This window comes from Primulina huaijiensis, chromosome 8 (assembly GCF_012295235.1).
Source record: "Primulina huaijiensis isolate GDHJ02 chromosome 8, ASM1229523v2, whole genome shotgun sequence".
In the NCBI taxonomy this organism is placed as follows: Eukaryota; Viridiplantae; Streptophyta; class Magnoliopsida; order Lamiales; family Gesneriaceae; genus Primulina; species Primulina huaijiensis.
This window is the reverse complement of record NC_133313.1, coordinates 17110950-17137317: the sequence shown is the minus strand read 5'-3', so window position 1 is coordinate 17137317 and position 26368 is coordinate 17110950. Positions and strand designations below refer to the sequence as shown.

General features: G+C 33.7%; 1 protein-coding gene and 1 pseudogene across 2 annotated transcripts in view; both read right to left on the bottom strand.

Annotated features, from left to right (window-relative positions):
* Positions 1-1652: 1652 nt before the first annotated feature.
* Positions 1653-4850, bottom strand: LOC140982124 (meiotic recombination protein SPO11-2-like; annotated as a pseudogene).
* Positions 4851-11917: 7067 nt separating this feature from the next.
* LOC140983173 (E4 SUMO-protein ligase PIAL2-like) overlaps positions 11918-26368 on the bottom strand; it is a 28448-nt gene continuing 13997 nt past the window's right edge. Inside the window, exons 7-16 of one of the 2 annotated variants that reach the window (XM_073450101.1) lie at positions 26256-26327; positions 15845-15912; positions 15687-15735; positions 15521-15605; positions 15334-15435; positions 15100-15151; positions 14692-14743; positions 13964-14080; positions 13065-13886; positions 11919-12821 (exon numbers count right to left, since the gene is read on the bottom strand). In XM_073450101.1, the coding sequence (XP_073306202.1) occupies positions 12147-12821; positions 13065-13886; positions 13964-14080; positions 14692-14743; positions 15100-15151; positions 15334-15435; positions 15521-15605; positions 15687-15735; positions 15845-15912; positions 26256-26327 (2094 nt within the window). In that variant the 3' untranslated portion in view covers positions 11919-12146. Of the gene's footprint in view, positions 12822-13064; positions 13887-13963; positions 14081-14691; positions 14744-15099; positions 15152-15333; positions 15436-15520; positions 15606-15686; positions 15736-15844; positions 15913-26255; positions 26328-26368 lie in introns of both variants that reach the window. The other variant, XM_073450102.1, reaches the window with a different exon arrangement.

The window sequence follows — 26368 nt, the reverse complement described above, 5'->3', positions numbered from 1 at the left end:
TTGGAAGTTCCAAAGGAAGAGAAGATTATATAAGAGAAGAGAAAAGAAAATAAGGAATGAGAAAGGCAGAGAAGAAAAAAAAGGTGGAGGAAGAAAAGAGTGTTCCTCCTATTTCCTCCCACTAAACATTTTGAGTTTGAAGGACTTTCTTTTCCTAAACAACATATTTTTTAAGAGGGTTTATTGGTTCTAGAATTTTAATAACTTTTATGAAATTTAAAAATCTAAAGATATTCAATCTAGATTTTTATATACTATATAAAAGTTTAGGATTATTCAATGTAAACTTTTATAGAATTTTAGAAAGTTATCTGATATTCAAACTTGACTTTTAAAAACTCTACGAAAGTCTATAGATATTCAAAATGTCAATAGAATTTTAATGACTCCATAGAATTGTATTAATTACAAGAATTAAAGCCTAAAGTACCACAATAAAATGTCAAAAAATATTTTTGATTCAACATAAAGATTTGGATATAAATTTATGTGATTAATACATAATTTTAGAAGTTTATCAACACATCTATATAAGAATAACTATAATAAATTAAATATATTAATTTTTTTAAAATTTACACTAATTACAAATATTTTAACATCTTATTATTTATTTTCATGTACAAATAATTGTCTTATTTATTTTTTTTGTTTGATATATTGTTAAAAACAAAATTGATATATATATTTATATAAAATTTATTTAAAATGAATGAAATTATTTTCATTTTTATTATTTATTAATATTAAAAATTATTATTATGTATTTTTTAAAAATATTAATTATTTAAATAAACATATTGAATTGACTCGAATAATTGAAGTTTAATTGCAATAAATTTAGTACTGACTTATTTGTTGTCTTTCATAAAATCAATATATAAAAAATATTATATTGAGAGAGAAAAATATTTGAAATGAGTAAAAATTATTCACATTCAGTTGTTAGTTCGAATAAATTTTAAAAAATCAAAATAATAAATTATAAATCCATAGGGTTTTTTTAAAAAAGTTTACAAACATCAATAAAAATCATGCAAAATAAATCTATAAAATTCTCTGAAAATCTTTAGAAATCTGTGAGATTCTGTAAAAGTCATTGAAATTTATAAACTATTATTTAAAAAAGCCAGCAAATCTCTGCAACGAATATACTCCCTAAATTATTCCTTCTAAATTCTTTCTTTTCCTTCCTTTATCCCAAATGAAGCCTAAGTGATTTTTTTTATCCCACTCGAGGGTGCTCTACTTCTTAGCCAGGTAATTTGACATGAAAATTTTTTATTTGAAAATTAATAGCACAAGTTGAATATTTATATCGGTAATAATTTTTTTTAGAGAAATTATGGTCAATGAACCAACCATATACTTAGTTAACTGTTAATCCTAGGAGAGACCTCAGTTCTATATATTCCCATGAAAATGTAAAATTATATCATGAAAAGTTGAAAAGCTAAATAGACTAGAACAATATTATAAACTAATTATATTTTAAATGATTGATCTAAAATGTGAAATGATAAAAGTTGAGCAACTTTAAGTGGAGAAGAGAAATCAAGGTTCAAAGGCCTGCTGGTTCTAAAAGTTCATCTTAGTAATGATAAGACAAGTCTCAGTAGCAAATCCAACCATATCTTCCTACTATAAATTTTCTAGGAAGAACGATAAAGAACTGCATTTTCAGTGACTTTCATCAACATTATAATCACCCGACCTTCAAAAAACAATTGTACACTTAGGAATATATCAATTCGACAAGGTAAATTATATGTTACTGGCTTGCACAATCTTCTTAGCCGGAAATCAAAGCCATGAACATAAAGAGCTTCAATTTATGTTTGTGGCCACTCTGAACCATCATGGTTAGCTCTTCTTTGTATTTATCCTGTAAAAACAAGTGCACAACTAATAAACAAGGCTGAAGAAAAAGAAAAGACACAAGAAAGCATAATGGGCAGGATAGTGATAGCATTGTGCATAGCATCAGTTGGGTAAGACTGCAATGAGTTACTTATTGAAAGACAATCACATGAAGATATATACTCACTTAATGCGATAGTGTAAATTTACTGGAAAAATTTCTGAATTTGCCCAGCTTTTAGCTATTTGATGATCACGTGTCTTTAGTTGGATCAGTGATTCGTCAGGTATGAGTTGTTCAACATCATTCTTATGCAATCCCAGCCACTTGATATTGCTAGTTAAATTACAGAGATCGACTCAATTTAGTATTGACATGGCTTCAGGCATGAAGGATTGTGACAGGTTAGAAGTAAGCACCATATCTGTATGCTTCTAAGCCCATTCCTATGCTTCCATACTTGAAGGTGCACAGTATTGCCAATCCTGCTGGATTCCTTCATATTTAAACATCAAAAGGTAAAAGACTTATAAATAACACTGAATTATCAATGAAAATTAGGGCTACAAGTACATGGAGGTACGAAATATTTTTGGGCTCAACAAAGATTACATAAATTTTAAATTTAGTTTACTAAATTTAGTTCATCATGGTATTCACTAATAACATGGTTCAAACATGAGTTATTTTTTTTACTGCGACACGTGAAAAGAAATTTGATCAGTTGTCAAATGATTAAGACAACAATACACGGGATAAATCTCATTCAATTTTAGGTAGTTTTAATATTCCATTAACATATATTAAGTGATAACACACACATTCAGATATTATAAGAGTGTGTGTGTGTGTATTTGAATGGATATAAGATAGAATATTGGAAAACTAGAGCATAAGTTGAGCAGCATACATATCCAGGATCAGTTCATTTTACAAGTCTGCAGAGATTGATGAAGATAATTCATACCAGTCAACCAGGCTTAAAATCAGTAGTTTTGGAAACTCTCGACTCATTCGATGAAGAAGCAGCACACATGAAATTTTACAAACATAAATCATTACGCAAAGTTACCAACTTACAAAAAAGAACCTATGCCAACTGCCGACTGAGTTTAATGTCGAAAGGGCCATGCCTTGTGGCAATGTCTAGATAACCTTTGGCCCTAAGGAGAATACAGGGAATTTGGTTGAGTACCCCGTCCTCAGCTAGCCTCTGGAATATGGCATGCTGAAAAATACTAATGTTTTATTCATTTGTCATAAAAGCATCCGCAAGGGCTTTCTACTGTAGTCAATAAGTCATAATTAAACAAGGAAACAAATACCTTCTCAACCATAATGACGTATCTGGCATCACTCTTCGTGATCAAATTCTCAAGAAAATTTAGGTTTCCAGAGATGGCATAACCAGAAGATCCACAAACCGAACAATCAACAATGTTTTGGTTTGGCTCCTTCTCAACGATTGAAAAAACAGTCGGTTATAACAATTGTAGTTTCTTTTTTCTAATAATAAACTATAAGAGAGGAAAGTGGATGCTACATTTCACGCCATTATGAAATCTTAGCAGATGATTGTTTGAAAAAAAGCACAATAAAAAAAGTTTAACCAATAGTATGAAATCTTTGCAAATGATTGTTTGAAAAAACACTATAAAATAAGTTCAATCGAGCCAAAGTAGATCAGTGAAAATTTCAGTGACAAAATTAACATAATCTCGTTGATAGATCCACTTCAATAATAAAAATTATAAACCTCTATAGAAGGCCAGCAAGTTAAAGATTAATGCCTGAAGTTATAGGCGGCCAGCAACTACTCTACTGGATGCCATAATGTCAATGCTATAGCGGTTACATCTAAGAAATGCCACCACATCTGTTTGCTTATCAAAGAAAAAAGAACGCCACAACTTAGTAGCTCTACAGGCAGATAAAGGAAGATAATTAAAACAAAATCAAGTTTGATCTGTCAAATATACTGTAAGAAAAGTAAAGCATAGGCGCAGTATGAAAGTTGCACCACATCGGTATTCTTCGACATTTTACTACTATCCCAGTTGGGAGATGATTCTAGAATCAATGCAGCTCCAAAAATTGTGAAAAATAAGAAAATACAAAGTTTGGACCTTGGATAGACCGATTGACTTGCAACTGAGAAGTAAAATACTCTGGTGAATTGGATAGCAATTTATAAAACAATCCCCTTTGAGTCACTTTCTTTTCTTGAACCAGAATCTGATGGCACATCTCCATCGCCTTCCACAATTCAAGGTTGCCCAAAATAATGTTATCAACACGGAAAATGATTTCAATGACCACGCAATTCAAACCCGAAATTAAGAAAAAAGGATACCTCTAATAAACGAGGCTGGCTCTACGATTGCTCAACTTTTTGTCTAACTGTTACAAAATACAAACGAGCGACAAAATCTTAAACCTCAAAAAATTTAAATAAAAATTGATTAATTCACTTGAAAAATAAACAAAAACTTTGAGAGTTACAATACAGAAAATGCATGACAGGAACATTTGCCATGACAACCCGAAGTGTAGATTGTGTTCTTGGAAATGGAAGATTCGGAAGTACCCTAGACCAATTAGAAATGTTATCCTATTAAGTAAGTGTACGTCGAAGACATCGTAACTGAACAATGTCACTTTTCCACCAATTTCAAATACCATAATTTAGGACATAAACAAACATTCATTAATTTTACAAGCTACAAACATGAAGATCCAAAAGTATTATCGAACCAGATGTAAATCAGATATCGATGGATTCTTTGAATTCACATTCCTCAGGAAATTAAGGATTGCAACTTCAATCCTCGCTCGAACCTGAAACCGAACCAACAAAATAAGAATCAAACCTTTTGTACTAAAAATTACAATAATGATAAGATCAAGGAACCTCGAAAGGAGGAATGAAATCAGCGTTGCAAAGGTGTTGATCTGAATAGAAGATGGAGGATTTTAACATTTCCACCATTTTCGTTGGCCAACAAGATGAAATTGTCTCTGTTTTTCGCGGGAGATTGGGTCAAGTTTGACACATTAATTAGATGTAATATAATAATTTCAAATGTCTCTATTATTGAATGAACTTGAAATCATTCTAATTAACATGAAGCATTCTATTTATCATATTTCTTCTCTAAAACTATAAAAATACATTTAAATATATTTGAAATAGGTGGATTTGAAATTAATCAGTCCAAATAGGATCTTGAGATAAATTTGAGTAAGGTAGGACTCTTGTGAGACATCCGTAAGACGCGAGTTGAATCGGGTGCAGTCCCGATTGGAGAAATTACGGCCGAGGAAAAGTACAATCGGAAAACTTCCGTGTTGAAGAGAATTCCGCAGTAGCTCAAAGAGATGAAATACAATCCCTCCAATGATTTCACGAGCTTCCCTCTAGAGGTATGGTTTTTAAGGAAATGAATTTCATATCAACTAAATTCGATTTGATTGAATTTTGTTGATTTTTATGAGTTTATGGATCTTAATATTAGTTTTGATTTTATTATCCTTTTTTGTTGTCGATTTCACTTGGGAATTCCGAATTAGATTACTTGTTTATGTTTTAAAGTAAAAGGAATTGGATGATTATGTAAACTTTACATTTGATTTTGTTATTTACTTTCTTAATTTTTCCTTTATGTTCACACAAGATTTACGTTTACATGGCTTGGAAGTTGAAATTCGAATCAGTTTTCTTCATTTTCTCTTGACCGTGTACAAAGCAGAATAATTTATTTTTCTGTTTTTTTTCGTCTTTCTTATCTGTGAACACTGGCTCATTGACTTCGTATTTTTTAGGAGAATATATTTGAATGACAATTTGCAATGAGCAAAAAAGATTTAGCATGGAAGAATTCAGTTCCTATTGAATATCCTTTCAAGCCTTCTTCATTTATGTTGATTACGGTACTTTGTTTGTCTCATCATGTAGTTTATTATTGTAAATTAAGAATGTTGCATCTTCTATTTACTATGGTTATACTCAGTTTGTCTAATGGTATGATGATCAATATTTGTTCGCAGCCAAATGTCCGATTTGAAACACAAACAAATATAAACCAACAAATACTTGAACAAAACACGAATATTAAATTAAAGCGCACAAAAAAGCCTCACAGTGCTAAAATTGAAATAGTAGAAATATTACTTGAATCAGAAATAAAAACTTAACCTAGAGTTCTTGAGTAGAGATAAAAAATTCCTACGCCTCCTTGTGTTTCATGGTGAAAAGAGAAAAGGAATTCGCTTTGTCAATTGTGTGCTTCCTTCTCTTCTTCGCATGTAATGATTAATTGGACCTAAGAAAGAAGCCCATTAACAAAAAGAAAACATAATGCTAAAAAGATATCAAAAAAAAGAGTATAGAGTTTTTCTCTATCCTTTATTTTTTTCTCCCAAAAACAACTTTTCTTTCCAGGAATTATTTTTAAGTCAAACACCATAATTATGACTCTAAAATTTGGTATAATCTTCACAAATTTCGAGATTCACTCATTGAACTTCTTCTAGTTTCGGTTTCACATGGAGCAGAAGAACAGCCACAAGGCTTGGTCACGTCTTGTTTCAAGACTTCTTCTGTTTTCGTCTTTCTTTCACATCTTTATCTTGACAATTTCAAATATGATAAAAATCACCTCTTTAGATCAAATTTGCTCCATTATCATAAAATTTCTTCTTACAACAAAATAACAGCAAAGTGTATCAAATTAAGAATGTCGGAAGTGAAAATAATGAGAAATATGATAACAAAAATATAAACTATCATGAGCCTATTAGAAACCCAAACAAATATATAATTGAGCATTTTCAATCATCATCCAGAACACTGGCAACTATGCTGGAGTGGTATTTGTTTTTACATTTTATGTTTCTGATAATTATGTGTTCTTACTGTATCAAACTATCAATTGTTTGCAATATAAATGCTAAGGATTTGGGCATCATGTGTACTGGTGTATTGATTTTACTTGTGATAATAAAATTTTAAATTTATCATATCTATAATATTTATTTTCACAAACAATCTTCACCAATACCTATTGGATTGAATATAAATATTTTGACTTCCCTTAAATCAATATTTCAAATTCAAGTCAATGAAGAAGATATGATTAAAGAGTATCCCATATAATGGATATGTTCCATCTCGACTCTAAATTAGTTTGTCAATCCAATTAGATTAAAAATTTCACATAAAAAATAATACTTTTACCTTAAAAACTAATGTTTTTGTTCTAAAATTTATACTTTTATGTCAAAATATATATTAAAAACAATATTTTTACTGTAATCACCAGTGTTTTCAAAATAGGACTAGATTGATCGGTTCAATCGAGAACCGGTCTGAAAAGTACTAAAAATTGCTTGACCAATCAAATCGGTCAGAACCGATCCGACCACTTCGCACATTTCAAATTTTTTTAAAAAAAATTGATTTTTTTATTTTTCTTTTAAAAAATATTTTTTATATTTAAAATTTGTTTTAAAAAAAATTGGGTATATATATGATTATTTTTATTTTACAATTTATTAAAATATTCTTTTAATAATATTAGACCTTATTTTGATTGATTGATTTTTAAAAATATATATAATTATATTTTATTATATATATATCATTTAGATTTTAAACTTGTATAAATATATCTTTTTTATTATTTATATATACATTTAAGATATTTAAAATTTAAAATATATTATTTACTATATTAAATTATTATTTTATATAATATAACGATTTTTTGGTCAGAACATCGGTTCAACCGGTCGGACCAATCATTGGATCATTTTTAAGGTAACTTAATTCGATCATCGATTCGATTATAAAAACATTGATAAAAACTAGTACTTTTGACATAAATATTATAATTTTCAATCAAACACGCATATATTATAAATTAATATTTTTGACATAAAACATAATATTTTGTAGTTAAAACTAATAATTTTGACCTAAAAGGTAATACTTTTCAGTCAAATAAGCTTATGTTACAAAATATTATTTTTGAAATAAAAATAATACTTTTGCAATGAAAAACTAATAATTTTAGCCTAAAAAATTATATTATTCAAACAAATAAGTATATATTACAAAATAGTATTTTTGACATAAACGAAAATAATTTTAATATAAAACTATTATTTTTACATAAAATTAACCGTTTTCAATCAAATAAACATATATTACAATATAATATTTTTGGTATAAAAATATATATTTTAAAAATAATATTTTTGTCTTAAAAAATAATATTTTTCAGACAAATAATCATATATCACAAATTAATACTTTTAACATAAAAAGTGATATTTTATTGTGAAAACTAATACTTTTGACCTTAAATGTATTATTTTTAAATAAAAAATATATATTACAAAGTAATATTTTTGACATAAAAAATTATACTTTTAATTAAAAAATTAATACATTTAGCATAAAAATTAATATTTTCAATCCAAAAACCTACATCACAAATTAATACTTTTGACCTAAAAAATTTTATTTTTCAGTCAAATAATCATCCATTACAAAATAATATTTTTGAAATAAAAAATAATATTTTTCCATTGAAAACTAGTATTTTTTTTTTACATAAAAAGTAATATTTTAAAGTCAAATAAGAATATATTACAAATTAATATTTTTGACATAATCTTTTTTTTGAAATGAAAATTTATATTTTGACTTAAAAAATAATATTTTCAATCAAATAAACATATATTACAAATTAATAATTTTAAAATAAAAAATAATACTTTTACCGTAAAAACTAATACTTATGACATAAAAATTAATATTTTTCAATCAAATAAGCATATATTACGAAGTAACATTTTTACATAAGAAATAATATTATTTTTAGTGAAAACTAATACGTTTGACTTAAAAAGTAACATTTTTGAGTAAAATAAATATATATTACAAATTTGTACGTTTGACATAAAAACCAATTTTTTCAGTGAAAATTAATATTTTTTGCTTACAATTAATATTTTTCAATCAATAAACATATATTACAAGATAATATTTTTGTGATAAAAAATCATACGACATCGAAAGTAATGCAAAAAAATGTTAAGAAATGACAATGAACATATATTACAAAGCAAATCAAATTATATTCATATTTATTGAATCAAAAATTAGAATTAAATAACCACATTACCTCCTTAATCTTCTTTTTTCTTGCTTCAACTTACTTGGATTTATCATTAGTCGTTCTTTCTCTTTCACCTTCCCCATCACCTTCTTCTTTTCTCCTTCAACCATCTTAAATTTATCATCAGACTGCATAAAAGTTCCCTCCTCCTTATGGGAAATAATCCTCTTCATTGCAACTGGTTCTTTTTCTCGTACAAAACTTCGTTTCTCTTTCCTATTTTCAATCTTTTTGGCCTTCATATTAAAATCACCATTTTTCTTTGGCAGAAAAGACGACATATTGCTCAAATAATAATCGATTCTCCAAAAAAAATAAATATACATTTTATTTACACTCGATAAATCTTGCAAGGATGACTAACTTTGTTCATTAAACCGTTTTAACTACATGTAAATACACATACATTTCTTCAAACATCGTGATAAACATAAATCTTTTTAAGGTTCACTAGGCACTACAAGCTAGTTTAATTTGTCGGCTAAATTAAACTCACATTCTGCTCAGATTTAGAAAGAGCTCTTTCTCTGATAATTGAGTTTGAACAGCAGGCGGCAAGGAGAAAGTTGTTAAACCTGAAGAAGAAGCCATTAATGAAGAAAAGCTAAACTATCTTTTTCTCATGGAACAAAAAATGCACAATTAAATCACAAGTTACACATTAGTATTGGCGATGTAATACCTTTTGTCCCACATGGTAAAAATTAAAGATTTAAAATGAGTTTATAATATGCTACAATGCACTTCTATAACAACTTATACTAATCATTTTCGTAAAGCGATGACATTGTGCACTCGTGCAGGCACATCGTGCACTCATGCATTCATTGCACAACAAGAAGATGATGATGATGATGATTTTTTATTGAGCGGACCACTTTCCACATCTCCTTTGACTATGAAAACAGATGCAGTGATATCTAATGTAGAAGTCATCCTATCGGAGTATCTACTTATGATTGAATCTGATGAAGTTGTTTTTGTTGGAGGAATTATACAAGAAGTAGTTGAGAGGGATAAATATGACTGTGCAAAATGATCCAGAACCTGAAGAACAAATCAGTCAGACCATAGATGAACGGGTTGAGGTACCTATCAGCCAAACTTAATCAAGAGTCCTAATGATTGAACAAGCAGCACCTTTTAGCAGTCAGACTCTTGAACTAACAGTTTCTAAATCTAAAGAACTGCCAAGAATAGATTATTCCTCTCCTGATTTGGATTTAACTAATGAAATGACTCTGGATAAGATCAGTTCAAGTCTCATTGTCATATCCTCTTCTATAACAGTTCTGAAAAGAAGCAATCTGAATACTAAGGAAGCTTTAGAATCTTTTAAAAGATAAAACGCCCAAAAAAGTATCAGATCTATCTAGGGGAATGATCAACATATTTAATAGAATGGAGTAGATAAAAAAGGCCCAGACAGCCTGCTACTCATCTTGGTTGGCAAATTCAAGCCAACAAATTTCAAATATGCACCAAGATAGAGAAAGTTCAAGCAAATTTTAATGACAAGATTGATGGCGTCAATTCTCAGTTAGCTTCTTTTCTTGCCTACCTAAAGCCATCATCTGGTGTTGACAAAACGGGGGAAGAGAAGAGGTCAATTGGCTCCAATCAGCCTAATTAACTGATGAGCGGAAGAAGCCTAATGAAAAATATTTTGGTCAATTTAGAAGATGATACATGAATAACAATGTCTATATAATCAATTAGATAATTAGTTGCATATATTGTTGAGAATAATGAATTTAGTTTTTTTTTTCATAATTTTGTCAAACACCAAAAAAAAAATTGTTGGAACATTTTAAGTTTGGTGATTGAATAATGTTGTTGATCCAACGAAAAATTACAAAATCTAAGTGAACTCAATACAATGAGAAAAATTGAATTTTCATAAAAAGATGTTTTCTAAGAAGCCTAACTGATTCAAAAACAGACTAATAAAACAAAATAAGGATACCGATAGCCAAACGATTCAATGTTGACTGATAAAGCCCAGCTGATAGTCTATCTAGTATTAGTCAGTCCAAATGCATACATTCCTTGAAGATTTAGTATAATCAGTGATTAAGGATCAGAGCCCAATTGAAATAACAGATAAAGTTTTCCGTAACAGTTCTAACAATCATTGAACATTAACAAGATGTCAAGTTTCGGAGCGCTACTAGAACATGTCAGAAAAGACGATAACATGGAAACGACAACATCTGCATTTAAAAACGGATACATTTTGAAAAAATTGCAGTTGTAGATTAAACAATAAATAGATCAATTGAATAAGATCTGAAGATTACACAGTTATACCATCTATATTTGGATTGTCAAAAACAAATTGATCTTCTCCAAAGAAACTTTCCTTGAGCCAAACTGAAATAGTCAACACACACTTATAAATCATTATCCAGTCATTTTGAGAATCGAATTTGTGGTTAGAATTTCTATGTGAAATCTGTGTAACTAAGATTAAAAAATTGTACTACTCAAAGTGTCTAGATATTTTACTAAGAGTTTCCATTAGACAATGTTAATTCATACCCAAGAAGATGATTTCAAATTATTTGTAATTACCGAAATCGTTTAATGCAAACTTTTTGTGAGCAAGAAAGAGTAATATAAGAGTTTTGAAATCTCCGAACATCCAGAAACAACTTTTGCTTATTTACTTTTGACTCTACCTACCTTTCTACTATTCAGCAAACCCAACATTTGTTCAGCTTGTTTGAGTAAGCCTATTTCTTCATAATTCACACTGATTGACTTAGTGAGAACTCAACTAACAAGAATAAAATTTCAGTATTCACCCCATCTAAATTTATTTTCGATCCTAATGTATACATTACCCGCTTTTGTAATATTTTAAGCCAAAAGAAGTTTGTTTTCCTTGGCAATGAATACATCCCCATTTTTTTGAATATCGAACTAAAATATACTGAAACCCAAGTATAATATGTAGGCAACAAACAGACAATGCACACACGGGCGGAAGTTATTAAAAAAAAACTACAATAATTCACGTTCATAAAGGCCTCGAGGGGCAAAACTGGCCTCTCTACATGCAGGCTGTACAACTAACTACTTCCCTTCAATCTTCCAAATCACTTTGTCCCGGATGATACCTCTGGTAATTTGCTTGAAACCTCGGGCCCGGCAACCGGGGCTCCAGAAGAACGGCTTACTTCTGCAGGCTGCTCAGTTGTATCGGTCATCAAGGATTGCAAATGTGCTGGGACATTAGCTGGAAGTGAAGGCCTCGCTGCCTGAGCTTGCTGGTTAGGCCGAAGAATGTACTGGTTTAAAGCATCAGCGTAAGCCTGACCTGATAAGGCTCCACGCATACGGCCTGCCGGGCGCCAATTCTGCTCTGCTAAATCAATGGCAGCAGTGGTCTGACCTTGACAAGATGTAATTTCTAGATTTCTTACCTGGTCTCTTGATGGCATCCTATGACTATTCGGAATCATGTATGAGGGTGTTGTTCTAGATGCCTCGACAGGCCTAGCCATCTGTTCACTTGCGGGCACAGATAACGACATACCAACTTGTTGACTAGTTACTGCCCCTGCCGGGAGATTGGTTTGGTCCCGTGAAACTCCAACTTGGCATTGAGGCCTAGAGAAGTTCGCAGGTGACTGAGCAGATGATGGCATCCTCGGGCCACCAAGGTGAGGTGGAGTTGAACTACGACGTTCATTTAAAGCACTAAAAGAATTCCTGCCTTGATCTGGAACACTTGGTTGAGATGATTGAACGGAAGGAAATGAGTTATTTCGCTGCCCACAATTCCAAAGAAGAGTTTGAGAAGGGTAAAGATGTTACAGAATAAGTGTATTTGTGGGTTTATGAGCCTTCATACTGTGTCAGAAGCATAAAGAACAAAGATCCCATTTTGACTCGAAAAATCTCCCATAGATTTTTTAATAATAAAAACAATCTGAACTATCGGGAAATCTATAAGGAAATCACTTGGCTACATTGCAAAATACTGCTAAATCAGGTACAGAGCACAAGTTTACCTGCATACCCATGGACTGATGCAATGGAGATGAAGACCTCTGTGAAGCGTAAAATGGATTCATATGAACTGAGTTGGGAACCATTTGGGCCCGTGGTGAGACTTGAGAAGTTGCTGATGAACTTTTCTGGGTAAATGTGCTCCCATTATTTCTTGGCCGTTTTTGAAGGACAGAATATAATGTCTGTGCAGGAAGGGCCTGAACCGCTGTTGCTGTTCTGGTAACATTCCTGGGTAGAAACGGGAACCTTCCATACTCGTTAGTGACAGATGAATTTCCAAATTGGTGCTGCTGAAATGGTGGAGTAGTTGATAAAGAAGTTTCACTTTGTAGCACGGAGGATGTAACAAGTGAATTGCCATAGACAGCCTCAAGTTCTTGATTTGGAGTATTAGGACCAACTGGATGGATTAAAACAGGAGTCTGCACAATTTTGTTTGAAGCGGTGGCAGAAATACCATCAACAGGTGCGTTTGATAGTGATGACACCTGTCCAAAGTCTGGCAGAACGAATCCAGACCAGAAGTCATCATCAAGACATGCATTACTTTGGTTAGCATCATTTGTTGGGGTAAGTATCCCGTCTTGAATTTCATCATCAGAAATAGAACATATTGCATCATCAATGGCAGTAAGATCGAGAACATCTACAGGAGCTTTCGACAATGGAACAAATTCAAATAGTGTATGCTCATCCTGCGCATCATCGGAGATCTTGGCCACTGATTTCTGTAAAGAGTCATCTGTTCCCGCCACAACATTCCAAGATCCATCTGAGGCAAAAATTACCTCTGTATCATTTGTCCCAACCTCTTCCAGGATCTGAAAAAGCTCCAAACATATAAACCTAATAATAAAACTATTCAAGAATACAACAAAAATGCAGATAATATACTTGCCTTGACCATCTTACTGTCAATGCGTATATCAGTGAAGCAAACATGTTGATTACAATGAGGGCAGCGCCAGAATGGTGCTCTTGAATTTATGCCCACATAGTTGTCAAAATCAAAACACTGGCGCAAAATGAGAACACAAGATTTCAAACTTACTAAGAATGTTAAGAAAAATGAGAAGCAAGCTATGAAATCCGACAGAAAATACGAGTGAAGATTTCGAAAACTTAAATTTTCTTAGCTCAACAGAATTATGGTTTCACCTCCCCACGTTATTAATCTTAGATTTATCATTGCATCAAACGACTGCCAGTTGCACACATTTTAAAAGTTACAAATCAATTATAACAAACACATCAAACAACCACTAGTTGCATACATACACAGGTCTTAAAAGTATAAATCAATTGTAACAATCATCACAAAAATCAACAAATCAGAAGTTGTAAATGGTACAGCATATCAGATAAAGGGGTCAAAGTAGAAACTAGACCAATACTGTAATGGTCAGATAACGTTATAAAAGAAACTCAGTATCCACGGGTTCAAAATGGGATTAGAGTGGAGAAAGTATGCTTGTATATTAAACTATCACACAACTTTAAAAATAAAAGATAGAGTCTTTGTAATGACATTTGTCAGTAAGTGCAACTTCTTTCGACTAACTTTGTGATCACATTTGACAGTCAAGTGCAACTTCTTTCAACTAACCATGTGATACCTAAAATTACCTGAATATGTTTGCATGAATATCCTTTGACAGGAATTTTAATTCGCTTGAAGCTGTTCAAGATTAAAAGGATGTAAGAAATCTGCAGTAAAAAAGAAAAGGCCAGCTAAAACCTGAAGGAAAATGCGAAAACAAGAAACGAAGATAGTTTTTAGAGTTGAAGTCAAAATCCAAATTCCAGAACTGATGAGCAACACAGATCAAAACTGTAGATGATACATCTCATAATGTTTTCAATGATTGGTGGTGTTGTGACCAGATATCACATTGTATCTTTTGCTTTGTCGCGATGAATAAATACTAACAAAAGAATGAGGTGCCCGGTAAAATTGTTAAAGTTCTATGTAAATGGTGCATAAATGAATGTTAAAGAACATTATTGAGTTGAGCAACAAAAATCAAGGTTTACCTAATAGGACAATTAAGCGATATCCTTGATGGCCCTTCAATTATTTCAGAATCTACACAGAGGAAATTAAAGTTCGCAAACTAACATGAGCAGTTAAAGCACACAGGCATTCCACTAAGGAACAGATGTTATCATGCATGTTATTCTAGAATGAATGCTATTCAGACCAAAAAGTAGCAAAACAATGGCCAACTTGACACCAATAATAAGTTCCAGAAATTTTACTAATGGTACCTGAATCCACAGCTGTGAGAGCATGCTGCTCATAATCTTGAAGGGCACTACTCTCAAGGCTTGGCATCTCACTCATGAAAGCAAGTGCTATGGTATAATTCCCTTCACAAATATCGACGTTGGGTGTAAACACCTTTACATATTGACTCAAAACAAAATTTACAGACATACAACCTGAGGCTTATACCATTAAATTCACCTACAGCCTGAAGAAGATTCGACCCGTATTTCAGCATTTGTGTCACATCTGTCGGGATTTGAGGTCCTGTATCCTGGTTGAGAGAAAAGATACAAGTATTTCTCATTACAATTAGCTTAAATATCAAAGTTTGTCCAAAGTTAATTTAAACAACCATGGAAATAGTAGTCCTCTTCTCCACTCCCTTCCCATTCACGAGAAAGCTGCAGACATAAATATAGAAAATGCTAAATTATTTCATTTTAAAGAAAGAAACAACTCTAATTATGCTCAAAATGAAAATATTGATGAAGTAGCAAAAGAATAAATTACTTGACTTTGGAGGGGGTAGTGAGGCAGGAAGATGTCATTATATTATCTGTTTGCGCAACAAATAACCTCTGTAGATGAAATGAATTATCATCCAGAAAAAAATAAAGATATCTCTGAAACTTTATTCATGATTTAAAGAATAACATAATACAGTGAAAGGAAACATCTCGCTTCAACGAGTTGTGCTCTACACTTATGAACGGATACTCTCTGTCCACAAGATGTCCTAGAACAAGCACCAAGAACAAGATAGAGGACTTCAAAACACATATTCACCCTGTATTTTATTATTGTGCTGAGGCTTAAGCTGTGTACTTCATTATATAAAAGGATTATAATGAACTGCTAATAAATTACAATTGGTCAAATCAGTAAATCAGAGAACCCTATTGTAGCTTCAATTATTCAAGCAAATGAGATTACCATTCCACAGCTTTAAGATGGTAACTAAAATAAGGCCAGGTCCAGCGCATCAAGTTAAAATAATAAATGACTATAACAAGGTGGGTTCTGTTGACCCCAAAGAGAGTCACTGACTAAGCTCAAAGCAGGTTCTTTCTAATGCTTCCAATTACAATGGAACATCTACCTTCAAGAAGATCTTTTGATATATAATTAAAGGCTACTCATGATATGTAAAAATAATCTTGAGAAGCAAATTTGTTGATGCTCAGTAAAACAGGTAGCGTGAATAACAATAGGAATAAAGCTCGTATCAAAGTATCAGGTCTTAAAGAGCTCAGCTAGATATTCTAAGTTCCATTTTTCATTAATGTCAGCATTTGTGGACAGGATGGGTCTTCAAACTATGGAAGCAAATCGAGGAGGGGTTGCAGCTCTACTGAGATACAAAATATATTTATTGGTCCAACCATGCCACCCCCGCCCCCCAAATTAGCATATCATTATATAGAGGTCTTATACATGAAATATGCAGAGTAAGCACTATCCCGCTAAAAAGTTCACAAGATCCCAAAACCAAAAGATAAAATAATATATTTTTTTTGATAGGAAACATTATTTTATTATAATGATAATAAGATTTACAATAGCGGATAAGCAATCCGCAAATTAAAGAAAATTACAAGATTACACAGCCATTGTCACGACCAAACATATTTCAAGTCCCTAACTAAATCCGAGATGCGAAGATGTTTATATTCTGGCAATACTATCGTCCAACTTGCAACCCTGAATCTTATTTTTTCCCAAACTTCATCCAAGGACTCCGACTTCTCTTCAAATAATCTTGTGTTTCTTTCCAACCATATCAACCAAAATGTGCATTGAACAATCATAGACCAGAATCTCGAGTGTCTTCTCCCTGCTTGCCAACTTGGTTGTAATAGAAACATGTCTTTTGCCTTCTTCGGAAAAATCCACAGAAAACCCATTTCTTGTAATACCTTGAGCCAAATGCTATATGAGAATGAACAGTGCAGTAACAAATGATCCTGATTTTCCTCATTATTCCGGCAAAGACAACACCAATTCGGACATAAAGCACAGGCCGGCCACCTTCTTTGCACGGAGTCACAAGTCTGTAATTTCCCCAATGCCACTATCCACGAGAAAACTTGAACCTTCGTAGGGACAGGTACATCCCAGATATTTCGAACGAATGAAAAAGACTGGAGATTTGGATTTGTGAAAAATGAATTATAGAAAGACCTTACAGAAAATAAACCTGAGGGATCCCCCAACCACTTTCTAAAGTCCCCAACACCCCACTGAACCCTAACTGTTTCTAATACCCCTAGCATGACAGTAAACTCCCGTTCCTCTATCTCGTTGAAATTCCGTCTAAATCTTAAGTCCCAACTGATTACAGAGTTGACGTTCCTATCGACCGCAGAAACAAAATAAGTGACCGGCTTATTGATAACAGTAGAAATGAGAAACAAAGAAGGAAAACGCTCTTGAAACGAAACTCCCCCCACCCACTCATCCTCCCAAAAACGAATGATGTTGCCCTCTCTGAACACTCCCCTAGCCAACTGATGAAAAGCCGGGAAAGATCGAGAAATGCATTTCCAAGGACTTCTGAACGTCGACTTCTCCGCCAATCCCAAATCCCATCCATTGTCATGAAACCCATAAAGACTGCTAATTACCTTTTTCCATAGGGTATCTGTTTCCACCGACGCTCTCCACCACCATTTTCCAAGTAGGGCTTTATTTCGTAAGCAAATATTTCCCAATCCTAGTCCTCCCCTATCCTTTGGTTTGCACACTTGCTCCCATCCAACTACATGGCAATGATTTTCCCCATCGGCTCCATCCCAAAAAAAATTCCTCATTAATTTTTCCATCTTAAGTGCCACATGATTAGGCACTCTAAATATCGACATAAAATAAGATGGCATGGCACACAAAACTGCCTTTATCAAAGTAAGCCGACCTCCTCTTGAAAGAAAAGACTTTTTCCAACTTGCCAACTTTTTTGCCATTTTGGAGAGTACCGGTTCCCAAAATTCCATTTTCCTCGGGTTTCCTCCCAAAGGAATCCCCAAATATTTAATCGGCCATTGTCCTTTTTTGCATCCAATTGCAACTGCCAACTCATCCGTTTCATCATCTGATCTATTAATTCCCATTAACTCACTTTTTTCCCAATTTATCCTTAATCCGGAATGACTGCCGAAGCTATTGAGAATACCCACAATTACCAACAAATGTTCCTTTGACTTTACAAAAAATAGGGTATCGTCCGCAAATTGAATATGCGAAATTTGGACTTTTTGTCTACCAACCTCAAGGCTTACTACTTTCTCATCTTCCTTTGCCTTATCAACCATCCTTCCCAACCCACCGACAACCAAATTAAAAAGAAAAGGAGATAGAGGATCTCCCTGTCTGAGTCCTCTTTCCCCTTTGATTTTCCCTCGTGGTCTTCCGTTAATGAATATCGAAAAAGAAACATTTGAAACGCACCCCCTGATCCACCTCCTCCATCTCTCCCCGAATCCTTTTTTCCTTAGCACGTAATCCAAGAAATTCCAGTCAACATTATCATAAGCCTTTTCCAAATCAACTTTAAACACAAATCCCTTTTTCTTATTTTTCCGATACACCTCCACAACCTCGTTTGCAATTAGACAGCAGTCCAGGATCTGTCTTCCCTTAATAAAAGCACATAGGTTCTCCGCAATTGTAGAACTCATGACTTTCTTCAATCGGCTGGCCAATACCTTTGCCAAGATCTTATACAAGCTTGTAATCAAACTAATAGGTCTAAAATCGTTGATCCTGATAACATCTTTTTTCTTCGGGATGAGGCAAATGTAAGTTTCGCTAGTAATCACATTGACAATGCCACTCTCGAAAAATTCTTCGAAAACTTTCATTACATCCTCTTTCACCGTATCCCAATTCTGTTGGAAGAAGGCCATCGTGAATCCGTCCGGGCCTGGGGCTTTGGATCCATCACTTTCAAACACTGTTTTTTTAACTCTTCCTCCGCAAATGGCAACTCCAACCCCTCTGCTTGACTTAACTCTATCTCGATCCAATTCACACCAAGAAAAACCCCTTCTTCCCCATCGGACACCCTCTCCACCCCTTCCGTTTTCCTATATAAGTTCCGGTAGAATCTTATAATTTCCCCTTCGACTTGTGTATCCTCGGTGACTACAGACCCATCCTCCAATTCCACTTTGTCTATCATCGTTTTATTCCTTCTGTTGTTCAATAAAGAATGGAAAAATTTCGAGTTCTGATCCCCTTCCTTCATCCATTTCATTTTTGCTCGTTGACTATCCATTTGAGCTCTTCGGATTATCACCTTTTCCAATTCACATCTTAACTCCTTCCTTTCCTCATTTAAAATTCCAGACCACGATCCATTTTCTTCTAGCACATCCAACTGCTTAATCTTGAGACTCAACTCCTTAAATCTAATGCCCACATCTCCCCATTCCTCCCTATTCCATTTTAAAACCTCATCTTTGATCTTTTTAAGTTTTTTCATAAACTTGTAACCTTCCCACCCACGAGTATTTCCATTATTCCACCATTCCCGAACCAAATCTTTGAATTTATGATGAGACAGCCAGACATTCTCGAATCTAAACGGAACCGGTCCCCACCTCACTTTAGCCGTATCAAATATCACCGGGCAGTGATCCGAAGTAATCTTGGGTAGAACCGTTTGTCTAAATGTTGGGAATATATCATTCCAGCCTCTCGTGATGAGGAATCTGTCTAAACGACAACAGATTGGTTCAGCCCTAAGATTAGACCAAGTAAATTTTGCATTAAGAAACGGTGGATCAATAAGTTGTAACTCTTCAATCAGACAGTCAAAGCATGTCATACTCGTGGTGAGAGATCGGCTATTCATCTTTTCCCCCGTGTTTCTGACTACATTAAAGTCTCCTCCCAAACACCACCTATCCCCGCATATCGAGTGCAATCCAGCTATTTCATCCCAAAATTTTTCCCGATCTCTTGGCTTAACCGGTCCATAAATGGCTGAGAACCACCGGCTTACTTCTTCATGCGAACGTATCTCGACTGACACTGAGAACTCTCCTATCAAGTTATTAGTAACTTCCACAACTCTGGGATCCCACATTACCACAATACCCCCCGCACTTCCCACCGACGGTAACCACACCCATTCGACAAATCTTGGCTTCCACACACTGGCAATAAAACCTCTATCCATCCGTTCTTTTTTTGTTTCCAAGAGCACCACAATATCCGGATTTTCATGACGTATGATTTTGCGAACAAGTTCCCTCCTTCTAGCCTCTCCTCCTCCTCTGATATTCCAAGAGAAAATTTTCATGTTGACACATTTGCTCCCTTTGAGGTTGAGCCTCTTTCATAACTGATCCCACACTTGAGTCTGGATAATTCTCTACTTAACGTGTAATTTGATTTCTTAACGCCTTTCCCACATCTTTCAACTGAAATAAATTCCTCCTTTTTTCCTTCCTCACAGATTTTGTTTACCATTTCAGCCCTTCCTGAATTTGCTTTCTCGATTCCCGACTTTTCATCTTCCCTCACCATCCCTCCACCTAACAACCCACTAGACAAACCCAGAGCTGAAAACGAAGCTGGTAGGATAGAATGAAGATAGAAAGAATGATTTAACAATGAAGAGTGTATATCTGAAAGTACCTGACCAACATTGTCATTCAAGTTTACCGTTTTAGGTGGCTTGGTCGAAATAGATGATTGTTGTGGAGATGAGAACAGCTCCGCCAATGACTCAACAGCTTCCTCCATTGCAACTGGCTCTGTAGATTGTATTGAATTCTGGGAGTCAGATTCGAAAGATTCTAAATCGACCTCCAATGGATCATCAAGTGAATCCTCAAAATCGAACTCATCATTGACATCCCTCTCGCATATCCCCTTCTTTGTGCTTAGGCATCCCAAATTAGTACCTCCATCAAGCCCAGCTTCCATCTCGATTTCTACCTCTGCTCTCTTTTTTCTTCTCTGATAGGTAATCCCGAAAGTAGGCAATACATTCTTATTGCTTAGAACACCCACCCCATTATCCTGGCACGCTAGCTCCCTGTCTTCCATAGAATTGATTGAAGAATTGCCGAATTTAGCACGGTCTTTAGGGACGATTCTCGCTAGGATTTTGGTAACCTTTCCCCCATTATTTGTTGAACTTCCGCTCCTACTTGCTGAACTATTTTTTCCCTCCCCTGTGTTTCTTGACCCCTGCATATCATGCCTTCTTCCCATACTGATACCCAATCCAACTTCTTCCCCCACAGTTTCCTTGATAAGTACATGGTCTGGTCTAGCTTCTCTATCGATGTCCCCTTTACTAGTCCCGCAATGATGTATCCCATTTTGTTGCGCTTTCCTATGAATATTCGTGTTGCCCCATCCCACCAAAGTCCTCTTGCCATTCACCAGCACTTGCGCATACGTTTGTTTTTCATAGCTATCATAAGCCGAAGAGTCAAAGGTTTCAACCCGGATAGTTATCTCTCTAATCCCTCCTTCCAACGGTATTTTCAGTCTACTATGAATGAATCCTCCTTCAATACCTTTGACCTTAATTTTAGCAGCTCCAAGATCTCTGAATAGTAAGGTATCAGCATTAATTTCCATTAATCCCCCACAGATGTCACCAATGATTTTAAAATTAGCCGGTGTCCATAATTTCCAAGACAATCCGTAGATACTAATCCAACTATTGCAGCATTTTTCTACAAAATCCGTCGAATTAATGTCATCTCTCCATGCCTCGAAATCCAAAGAAATCCCATTATTAAAAAACCCTCTTTTTAATTTCAGATAGTACGAGAATTCTTCAGCATTGCTAGGCCACCACACTGCCTTGTTCGCTTGGAACGGAAAGAGTTCTACCTTAATCTTTGTGGCTTCCCCGAGTGCAACTTGAATTTTTTCCCAAGAGATGTTTACTCTTCCTTTTGTGACAATGAGTGCTTGATCCCATACCTTTCTAGGATATTGTCTATCACTACCCTTCAGAATTTTCCCCGGACCTTGGCGTTGATTCCTCTGTATCACTCTATCATCCTACTTGTAGCTATTCACCTTGCTGTTATACGAGCCATTTTTTGCTTGCGTTATATCCGGCTGCTGCTGCCCAGACAACAACTTTCCCAATGCAACTGATATATTTTTCCATCCCGTTGATTTGTTTCCATTTGGCACAACGGTGGTTAGTTTCCATCCTTGTTGAGTAAATTTCGACAGCTCCAAAAATCTTCCACGCTTGTTGCTAAAATGCTGTATCGTGAACACAGCATTCCTGCCTCGAAGTCTATAGAAAGTTTTGCCTGACATTGGTGTAATGGTAGCATCCTTGAATCTTAAGCTTATCCAACGGGCTTCCTCGCGTTCAAAGTCCATCATATAGCACGAATTCCTAGTTTTTCAGACCACCAAATCGACCTGCCTCCATTACCCATTCTCAGCGTGAATAATTTATGTTCAACCTTAATAACTTCATCTCTCAAACCTGTCCTACTACCCACTGGTGCATTCCTATGATTAGCGTGGTTCCTATAGAGTATAACCATTTTGAGAAGATTTACGACTATCCAAAGCTAGGCCGATGAACCAGATTTTTGAACGCAACGATTAACTTAAAATTTTGTAGTGGCTGAAAGGTTCACGAAAGTTTAGTGACTGTCGGTAATAAGCTTATTTTCTTTTACGAAGATTAAATGAGGAGAAGGCTGATAAGAAGAAAATCGAGCAGTGGAGGAAGCATTTTCATAACAGAATCGGAAAAATCCGTAGTCTCCGAAATAAATCCAAAAGAAATACTGAATAAATGTCCGCCGACGGCCGGTGGCCGGAGTCGGTGCCTTGGGAAGGTTACGATCGCCTGAACTCAGAAGTTGAAGATTTTGGTTGAACCGTGCAGGGACCCGTTTGAACGAAGGAAAGAGAAAGGAGAGAGCATTTTCAAAAAATTCTCTCTCTTCAGGTGTGTTTTACTGATATTGGATCATAGTAATTCCAAAAGAGATTACTCGCACTATCTTTGTCAACATGATCTGAAACGAATCGATCGATGGAAAAATCGAGCGACGCGTGCTCGATCGTTGTAGAAGAATGGAGGATTTGTTTTGGCGAAAATCAACGACAGAGAGATATATATTATATATATATATAGCGAAATGTGCGTAGCGAAGGATATTGAAAGAAAGAGGAGAGTGATAGGCAATGCGAGGCTGATAAAAGATAAAATAATATCAAATATAACATCTATTATTTTTGTGAATTCACTAATTCAGAGTTGCACAAGGTGCTGTTTTATGTCACCAAAAACAAGATGGCGACTTTTTTAAGAGAAACCCAAGACAGAACCAATAGCATGATCATGTAGATTATTTAAGTAGATAATTGTAATATCGATGCACACTAATAAAGGGTAAAACAATTAAAAGTTACAGAAAAACAAAAGTAGATGCGGAAATAATTTCATCAATACTAGGTGCACGGAAGGAAAAGTGACTACAATAATGATGCAAACCAGCAAAATTGTAAAACAATTAAAAGTTTTAAGAAAAACAAAAGAAGACACAGAAAGAATTTTATCTATAATATGTAATTTTATCTATAATAGGTGTAAGAAAGGAATAAAGACTATTTGTGTCCCATAATTCAACATTATAGGAAGATGCCCTTAGGTATTTTATACTCTTCATTCTTCGTCATGCATTGGAGGAAACCCTTACTTTTGGTCGCTTTACTTTCTGATACACATCATTCCAAAAAACCCAGGGTCGAAAGGAAAAAAAGTATTTTATGGTCCAGTATAAGGTAAAGTCATAATTCACCAGCCATTAGTGCCTCGTGAAAGCTCCCACCAGAAAAGATTTAATTAATCCATCCCTAAGAAAGTGTTCAGACAAAAATGAACAACATACGCTGTAGTTAAGGTTGAAGGGAAAAACAATCAGTTTTGTAGTGATCCAGATCTACAACCCACACCAAAAGTAATGTTTGCACCAAATAAAGAAGCTAAAAGACAGTGTTAAGCTAAATGCTCTTGAGTTTATACACAATATTATAATTGATATAGAACAAATACAATTCATAGCATCCCCTAAACTAGAACATGTTGTTAAAGACACCTGCTTAAGAATTCAGCTTTATTTTGCCCTTACATGCTCAGAAGCATCTGAATCACATTATGAAGGACAAAAGGAAAGCATTTATTACGGTTACGTTGGATCTTAAATTTCATGGGACAAAAAGGAGAGCATTTATAAGGGTGTCAAAAATGAACCCAACCCGAGTCGACCTGAAAAAAATAAGGTTAGAATTGGGAGCTTCTGACGATTCTGACTGAGACCTTGGTTCCATAGTATAAAAGTGGTCATTGGGAGTTTTCGGGTTTGGGTCAAATTAGGCTGGACCCGAAATCTGACCCAAAAAATAATCAGATTGGGTCAGTTATGACTTGAATTTTTTAAAATTTTTATAGAGAATTAAAAAATATTAGTTACATTTTTATATATTGTATCTTTGAATTTTTTTATTGTTATATTTGTATCGATATCATAAATTTTCATCATTTAATATTTATTTTGTAAATAATTGTTAGTTTTTGTAGTAAGTTTACTTTAATTTTTTCACAAATAGACTTTCAAATTAATGAATTTGTTCATAAATGAGGATGCTTGATCAAATATTTATTTTGTAAAATATTGATTTTTTAAACAATTAATTGAAAGTTATTTTTTGATGATTGAACATTTTTTTATTGTTATTGACCTCATAAATTATTATCATGTACTATTTATTTTGTGAAGTACTTGAATTTTCTAAACAATTGTTTCTTGTATGGAATAATTAATGGTTTAGACAACTTCTAGTCTTAAAATTAAATATTTAAATCCGAAACATAATTATCATATATTTAGGATTAGGAGATATTTTCTTATTATATATTTAAACTAAAATATTTATTATGTGTTTTGAATTTTATTTAATTATTTTGTTAAATAATAAAATAATAATGTTGCATAATAAAAAATCATATATCTAAAAAAATATTTTCAAAAAAAACATCGGGATGGTCAGGTGAGTCGGGTTTGTTCGGGCTCGGGTTAATAGTTTTCGGGTTTGTTCGGGTTTGGGTTGGGAATTTTTTGTAATACTCATGCTTCAACCCGACCCGAAACCACCAGAATTGACACCCCTTGCATTTTCTTTGTTTGGTTATAAGAGAAAACATGAAGGATGTTCGAATATGTTTTCATATACATCTTTGCTAATTTACTCACATTCATTTCTTGACATTTTATTTAATTAAGCTTAAAACAGGATAAATTGACTTCGATTTTCTTTTCCACTTTCCACCACAAAATCTTGAACCAAAGTAGCCTAAACCATAAGATCTTGAATCTGTCGGACCAGAGAAAAAACAGACAATAGTACACATAATATGATTCCATATAATCAAAGGTTATAAGATAAGCAGTACAAGGGTTAAGGAACAATGTGTACAAGATGATAGTTATTTAGTATTTTTTTCTTTCTACTTTATTCAATTGTTTTTATCTATGCTGTCACGTGTGACCATTACCAATTACCCGTGCAATTTCATCATAATTGTTTAGAAAAACCAGAAGGCAACTGAAAACTCTGTTTGAACTAGTCGCCAACTATTGCTAGAGAAACACCATTTGCAACTTATATTTAAAAATCAACTTTGGCCCAAAAAACACAGGAAAAAAAAATTTTGAAATCAACTCACATGTTTTAGTGATTTTTTTGCCTTCCCATAGATAATATACTAAGTGATCAAGCGGTCAAGCTAATTTAAAAGAAACATCAGGTAATGTGATTCAGCAAAATTACAGAAACAATACATTTTGTCTAGTTTTCGCACAATCACAGAATTGTTCCTGAATATAAAATATTGCACTTGAGAGCTTTGCATGCTTACTATTTTTTGGCCCGGAGAAGGCTTTAAAGTTTTTGAAATCTGGAAGCCACTAACATAAGCATTGAACCCAGGCTACAAAGCAAACATAAAGTGCACTAATGATATCAGCAATT